Source organism: Gekko japonicus, unplaced genomic scaffold (assembly GCF_001447785.1).
Source record: "Gekko japonicus isolate JY-2015 unplaced genomic scaffold, Gekko_japonicus_V1.1 scaffold2029, whole genome shotgun sequence".
NCBI classification, from domain to species: domain Eukaryota; kingdom Metazoa; phylum Chordata; class Lepidosauria; order Squamata; family Gekkonidae; genus Gekko; species Gekko japonicus.
In genome coordinates, this window is record NW_015167596.1 from 298,037 (window position 1) to 306,000 (window position 7,964).

The 7,964-nt window shown below is 47.9% G+C and overlaps 1 protein-coding gene across 1 annotated transcript in view; it reads right to left on the reverse strand.

Annotated features, from left to right (window-relative positions):
• The window catches only part of LOC107112797 (chromosome unknown open reading frame, human C9orf9), a 13,387-nt gene extending 13,171 nt beyond the window's left edge, over nt 1-216 (reverse strand). The window contains exon 1 of the mRNA XM_015413983.1: nt 73-216. Within this exon, the coding sequence (XP_015269469.1) occupies nt 73-216 (144 nt within the window). The remainder of the gene's footprint in view (nt 1-72) is intronic.
• Nucleotides 217-7,964: the final 7,748 nt, after the last annotated feature.

Here is a 7,964-nt window from a genome sequence, read left to right on the forward strand (position 1 = left end):
AAGGGGTGGGGGGTTCCCCCCCCCCCAAATCCCCCAGTCGGGACTGAAGTCCGGTTTCTGAGAGCACTGTACCTGCCCGATGCTAGACACAGGCTTGATCTTGTCGTGGGCATTCTCTCGGGTGTGTTCCAGAGCGGCAATGAAGGTGAACTGCTGTTGCTGGAAGGTCTTGTACGTCTGCTCAGTGTTCCGTAGACTCTCTTTGATTTCATTCATTTTTTCCCCCTCCTGGGGTTTTTTTTTAAGGGTAGGGGACAGCGAGGGGAGGGAAAGCGGATTGGAGGGAAAAACAGGAAGTTGGGTTTAGTGCGTTTTTAAATAATCCAGACACATAACACAGGATTCTAGTGCACCCTCAGGGGGGAGTTTTTATGGTTTTCTTTGCATCGCAGCTTGCGAGGACCTGTGGAAACCTGGCACAGCGTGGGGAGCGCAACCAGAAAATGGAGCTCTTCAATTTACCTGACTTTGGGGATGATCCTTGGTTAAGTGGACTTTAGATGTTTGAGCAGTACGGTTTCATGACGGGAAACATCTCTCTTGTTGAATAGCCATAGACCAATATTGCATTGGAGGGAGGGGACATTTGTCTCTTTATGTAGCACATTTCTAGATTATCTGCTTATAATATTTTATACTATTGGCCCTGAGTCCCTCATTACCATGGTGGTGGTCTGGACAGAGGCTTTCCTCCCATTCCTGCAAACCAGTGTTCCCTCTAAGATGAGTTAATGTGAGCTAGCTCACAGTTTTTTAGCCTCCGGCTCACACATTTTTCTCTTAGCTCAGGAAGGAGGGTTCCAAAGCAAGCTAATTGATGCAGTAGCCCAATCGCTCGCTCACAACTTTAATGCCGGTAGCTCACAAAGTATAATTTTTGCTCACAAGACTCCACAGCTTAGAGGGAGCTGCAGACCCCAGATAGTTCAGGCCAGGCCACGCCACTCAGGGTCTGGGTCACTGCGAACATTACACTAGACCAGGAGTCATTTCCTGCAGGAGTGCACAGGAGTGGAGCCCCGACAGTAAAGAGCCCAGGGGGCAGGCACATGCAACAAGCCCCACCCCCTGCTCTCAGCAGCCCTCAGTCAGAGCAAGAAGCAGTCAGGTAAATTGAAGAGCTCCCCCCGCCCGCCCCCCATCCAAAACAGTCCAGTGGCACCTTTAAGACCCGGTTTTATTCAGGTACAAGCTCTCCTTCCTCTGTGAGGACAGATCTACAAGCCCCCCCCCAATAGCTAGCAATCCAATAGTTAGCAATAGTGGAGTCTGAGCGGTGGGTGTTGCCTTCTGACACATTTCCAGTGATGTCAGGGGGTGTGGCATATGCAAATAAATTATGCTAATAAGTTATGCTAATGAGCTCCTGCACCTCTTTTTCTACGAAATGACCCCTGCACTAGACTCTCGGTTTACATCAGACTCTCTTGAGTTTCTTGGTATTAGATCAAGACGGGCAGCCCTGTTAGTCTATCTGTAGCAGTAGAAAACCACAGGCTGGTTTTCTGTAACTGGAGGTCCGTCCCCACTCCCCCGGGGAATTGAGCCCACTCTTACATGCACAGTCCCATCCTGGCACCTGTCTTTTGGTCACACAAGGATGTGATGGACTGCTTGGGACCGACTTTCCTGTACAGGGAGAAACATTTTCCTGTATTCTTTCTCTATCTGAGAGTGTAACAAACAAATGCCATTTGTCTAAACCCATTTTATCTGCTTTCCTTCACCCATCTGGGAAGCTTATCTTAACTGAGTACGTCCCTGATTTCTGGCTCCCGCGGTTTAATTATCTGCGCTTCTGCTGTCTCCCACTAGGAAGTGTGACTTTCTTTCTTTAGCCGGCTACCACTGAGGGCCAAAGTTGCAAAAATAAAATAAAAAATTAAAAGGCAGAGCGAGTGAAAAAGAGAGGAAGATATATCACGTTCCGGCTGTGCGGTCCCAGAGCCCCAGGCAGTAAGTCAATGCGGTTGTAATGATGCTGCAGAAACAGGTAGACAACTCTGAAGGGAACACAGACTATCAGACACCATAAACCTTAGTGGGTCTATTGTAAACATAATGTAGCCATGCATCAACGGTGACGCCGAGAAAAGACCTGAGGGAGGGACGTCTTCTCTCGGCTGGCATAAAAACAGTGGCCCCAGCGGCTTAAGATGTCCCCCCTCCCCTTAAACGAGGACTAGTTTGATGGGTGGTACACTGAGGAGGCCTTGGGGCGGCTGTTAACCTTCGCTCGCTGGTGGCCAGCTGGGAGACTTATCCGAGACGGCTGGCTGTGGCTTTGAGCACAACTCTGGCACAGATAGATGGGACACACAGCACTGGGATGGGCAGGGTTCTCTGGACATGGCAGTTTTTGAACAGGTTTGGCCAGAGCCACGGTTGCCAGCTTCTTAACAGCTCCTGCTCCTGTGCTTGGAACAGAAGCTTAATTGGCAGACAAGCCGAAGAAGTGAGCCACAGAGAGCTTCACCCGCTGGTTTCTAAAGAACAAGCGGCTGTGACAAGTGGCGCATTCAGTGCATTTTAGCGATGGCTTGCAAGTGGGTTTTGGTTTTTCACTCAGTAAAATACAGTTGTAAAGTGCACTGAAAGTGGGTTGGAAGTGCATTATTCACTGTGTGCAAAAGCGCCTAACGGCAAAGAAGCAGGCCAGGCCGTCTGTTTTCTGGAAAGCCAGCAATCCTAGCTTTCACCTGCTACTGCCTGGGCTCCAGTGCTGGGGAAGAAACTGTTTCTCTGGTGGACGGAATGGAGCACAGAGTGCCACAAACAAGGAGTCAGTCGTCAATGTGGCTCTATCTGGTCACATGTCAAAGGCCACCATTTAACACCAGGTAAAAAGGGCTGGACACCCTGGGGAAGCAAGGGTCGAGCCATTCTAGTCAGGGGGGAAATCTTCACACATGACGGCTCCCTGAAATGGATGCAATATCGCCGTGTGTGTATGTTGTGGCCACCTACATAGAAGTGTTTTGTGTGCTACAGGTAGATGGGGGGAGGACACCACAGTAAAATAAATTATTGTACCAAAGGTCATTTCGTAGAAAAAGAGGTGCTAATATCCCTGTGTATGTTGTGGCCACCTACATAGAACTGTTTTATGTGCTACCGGTAGATGGGGGCAGGACACCACAGCAAAATAAATTATTGTACCAGGGGTCATTTCGTAGAAAAAGAGGTGCAGGAGCTCATTAGCATAACTCATTAGCATAACTTATTTGCATATGCCACACCCCCTGACATCACCAGAGGTGTGTCAGAAGGCAACACCCACCGCTCAGGCTCCACTGGACTGTTTTGGATTGCTAGCTATTGAGGGGGGGATGTGCAGATCTGTCCCTCGCAGAGGAGGGAGAGCTTGTACCTGAATAAAGCTTGGTCTTAAAGGTGCCACTGGACTGTTTTGGGCTGGGGGGGGGCCTCCGCAGCTTATCTGGCTGCTTCTTCCTCTGACTGAGGGCTGCTGGGAGCAGGGGGTGGGGCTTGTTGCATGTGCCCGCCCCCTGGGCTCTTTACTGCCAGAGCTCCGCTCCTGTGCGCTCCTGCAGGAAATGACCCCTGATTGTACCTCTCTTCATAGATTTGTCCGGTACCAGGAATTTCTCTCCTTGTAACAGGTGATGTGAAGTGGTCCTTGTTTTTGAAATATATATTTTTATTGCAAATCTGCACTAGTTGCAGATCTATACATTTGGAACCTGCCCTGAGTCTACAATGTGGGGAGGGTGGGATATAAGTCTAACGAAATAAATAAATAAATAAATAGTCAGTTGCTGTAGATTTTCCGGGTTGTGTGGCCGTGGTCTTGGCATTGTAGGACCTGATGTTTCGCCAGTAGCTGTGACTGGCATCCTCAGAGGTATAACACAGAAAGATGGAGTACTCTGTGTCAAGGTGAGAAGAAAAATGGTAGGCAGGTAATTTATATCTACTCCAGAAGGTGGGGTAGGGCTGAATCATTATCTTGTAGGATATAAATTGTCCTTTGTCAGACTGTGATGTGGTGCCTGACAGCTACTTTTTAAAATATGTATAATTAGGAAAAAACACTTAAAATATGTAGACCTATTAATTGTGGGGAGTCATGTCAGTGATCCGAAATGCTTTTAATGGACTAGGCCAACCCATTAATTGATGAAATGATGGTAGCTGTCTGAACTACCAGGCATGGCTTTGGCCTACGTGAGGGGTTCAGAGAGCCACGTTGGCTGGCTGTTGTTAGATGCTGGCTAGCCCCGGGCCGGATTCAGAAAGCAGCTGTCTAATTTTTCTCCTGCCCGTCCTTTTATCCCCCAGTCATAGGGTTCCCAACCTCCAGGTGGTGGCTGGAGATCACCTGGGATTCCAACTGATCTCCAGGTAACAGAGAGAGTTCCCATGGAGAGAACGGCTGCTTTGGAAGCTTTATACCCTGCTGAAGTCCCTCTCCTCCCCAGTTCTCCAAGAATTGGCCAACCTGGAGCTGGCAACCCGATCCCAACCCAAAACTCCAGGGATCTCCCAACCTGGAGCTGGCAACCCCATCCCTAGAGGACATGACTTGCCAAAGGTGAGCTAATGAGCCCGCCGCCCGAGTGCAGATTTGAACCCGTTTTGCCCAAATAGATGCCCCAAACCATCTTTTTACACAGGCACCCGTGCCCATGGCCATCTAATTCTTCTCTTCTAATGGCCAAGAATTTGAAACAGGTGGTCCGATGGTACTTAGCTGCCTGCAACTATGCTGTATGTAGGGCAAATAGATGCCCCAAACCATTTTTTTACACAGGCACCCGTGCCCATGGCCATCTAATTCTTCTCTTCTAATGGCCAAGAATTTGAAACAGGTGGTCCGATGGTACTTAGCTGCCTGCAACTATGCTGTATGTAGGGCACCTTCACAGAAGAAGAAGGAGGAGGAGGAGGAGATGGAGGAGGAGATGGAGATGGAGATGGAGGAGATGGAGATGGAGGAGGAGAAGGAAAAGGAGAAGGAAAATTGGATTTAAATCAGTTCTTTGTCACCAATGGGGACCAGTGTTCCCTCTAAGATGAGTGAGCACTGGCGCACAGTTTGTTAGCCTCCGGCTCACACATTTTTGTCTTCGCTCAGAAAGGATGGCTCCAGAGCAGATGAATTTATGCAGCAGCCACATCGCTTGCTCACAACTTTAATGCCAGTAGCTCACAAAGTAGATTTTTTGCTCGCAAGACTCCACAGCGTAGAGGGAGTATTGATGGGGACCTAAAGTGACTTACAGCCTTCTCTCCTCCTCCATTTTATCCTCACAACAGCTCTGTGAGTTGGATTCGCTTGAGAATGCAAGTGGCCCCACATCGACTACCACACGTCCACGTCAGAGTGGGGATTCAAACCTGGCTCCCCTGGCTCCTTGTCCGGCGCTCTCACACTACACCCCACTGTACCTAATGCCAAAGATTGCTGCTTAAGGCCTCCTCATTCAGACACTGCTACACATTTCAAACGGCTCCACTCTTCCTGCAGTTCTGCTATATTCATTTACTCGGTAACCACCTGCCAGAAAGGGGTTTACTTGCCGGTTTAAAAACATACTTGAGGGGGGAAGAAAAACCATAAAATTCTCCTAAAATAGATTCAAAACAATCCAAATATAACTCAGCAGCTGTAGTATGCGAAATGACAGGCTGCCCACGACATGGGGCGTTAGCACTCATGTACGTGCACGCACGATCGAGGAAGACGCATCCAGCTCTGAGATTTCGCTTCTAGAGATTCTGAAGGATGACAGCTCTAAGACTCTGCACGGGGGGGGGGGGGGGGAAACCTGTATAAGGGCCAAGAAGCGACAGTTAGAACCGGATATGGAACAACTGATTGGTTTAGCATAGGAAAAGGAGTACGACAAGGATGTATATTGTCGCCTTGCTTATTTAATATATATGCAGAGTACATCATGCGAAATGCTGGCCTGGATGAATCACAAGCGGGAATTAAGATTGCTGGGGAAAAGATCAACAACCTCAGATATGCAGACGATACCACTCTAATGGCAGAAAGTGAAGAGGACCTAAAGAGCCTCTTGCTCAGGGTAAAAGAGGAGAGCGCAAAAGTGGGCTTGAAGCTCAACATCAAAAAAACTAAGATCATGGCATCCGGCCCCATCACTCCTTGGCAAATAGAAGGGGAAGTCGTGGAAGTAGTGACAGACTTCACGTTCCTGGGATCCCAGATCACCGCAGACTGTGACAGCAGCCATGAAATTAAAAGATTTCCTTGGGAGGAAAGTGATGGCGAACCTAAACAGCATGATAAAAAGTAGAGACATCACCCTGCCAACAAAAGTCCGCATGGTCAAAGCAATGGTATTCCCAGTAGTCATGTATGGCTGTGAGAGTTGGACTATAAGGAAGGCCGAGCGCCGAAGAATAGATTCTTTTGAACTATGGTGCTGGAGGAGACTCTTGAGAGTCCCTTGGACTGCAAGAAGAACAAATCAGTCAATCCTCAAAGAAATCAACCCTGACTGTTCCCTGGAAGGCCAGATAATGAAACTGAAGCTCAAATACTTTGGCCACCAAATGAGAAGGGAGCACTCACTGGAGAAGACCCTGATGCTGGGAAAGATTGAGGGTCAAAGAAGAAGGGGACGGCAAAGGATGGGATGGTTAGACAGTGTCATAGATGCAATGAAATTGAGCAAACGTCAGAGGACGGCAGAAGACAGGAGGGCCTGGCGGGAGCTGGTCCATAGGGTCTCAAAGAGTCGGACTCGACTGTGCGACTGAACAACAAAAAGAAGCTTTTGTGTGCATGCACACTTTTTCACATACCTCTGGAGAAGTGTCCATGCACACAAAAGTTTACACTCAGGAAGGATTAAAGTTTGTTGATCTTAAAGGTGCCTTTGGTCAGGACCTGGCAACCCTAGGAAACCGATATACAACACTACAGAATCAGAGAGCTGTTCGTGATAGAGATTCCCTGCTGCTTGCCAGGTGGCTAGATGAGATGTGTTTGGGATGGGAGTGAGGGGGAAAGGAACTACACTGCTAGCAAAAAGATGCAGTGACAGGGAAATCTTCATCAGTTTCATTTGTGCCTGCCACACAACTGCTGAAAGCCCAAAACCTCAGCTGGAAAAAAACAGTAACCTCTAAACATTTATATAGCTATTCTTTAGCAGTCTGCAGATTTACTTATTTATTTAAAATATTTATTTAAAATGTTTATATGCCATGGACAGCTGGTATGGTGTAGTGCAGAGGTGTCAAACATGCGCCCCGGGGGCCAGATTAGGTCCCCGGAGGGCTTCCCTCAGACCCGCAGTGGAACTGGCCATCTCCTGCTTCCAGTTCTGCTGCTGCTGCATCATAGCTTGCTTTGCCAGACTCTCTTAATCACTCAGCCATTTCATGTTTTAACCTGGGTCCTAGACTCAGAACTCTGAGCATGAGATTTCTGTGGTGAATGTCAATAAATCAAAAGTAGGTTTGCAGCTTACAGAGCTAATGTTTTAAGCATGTTTTTATTTTAATTTTAAAAAATCTTTGTGTCTGTGTCCTTTATTAAAGTTTATATCGCCGTTACCTATCATTACATTTTATGACACACATGGCCCGGCCCAACAAGGTCTCATTTATGTCAGATCTGGCTCTCATAACAAATGAGTTCAACACCCCTGGTGTAGTGGTTAAAGTTTCTGACTAGGCTCTGGGAAACCCTGGTTCAAAACCCCACTCTGCCATGGAAGCTTGCTGGGTGACCTTGGGCCTGTCACACAGTCTGAGCCTAACCTACTTTACAGGATTGTTGTGAGGATAAAATGGAGGAAAGGAGGAAGGTGTAAGCCGCTTTGAGACCCCATTGAGGAGAAAGGCAGGGTATAAAGAAAGTAAATAAGTCTTATTTCTGCAAACTCAAGGAAGTGAATGAAACCGCAAAAACTGTGTGTGTAACTAGTTAAAACTATAGATTCAGGTGGGTAGCAGTGTTCCCT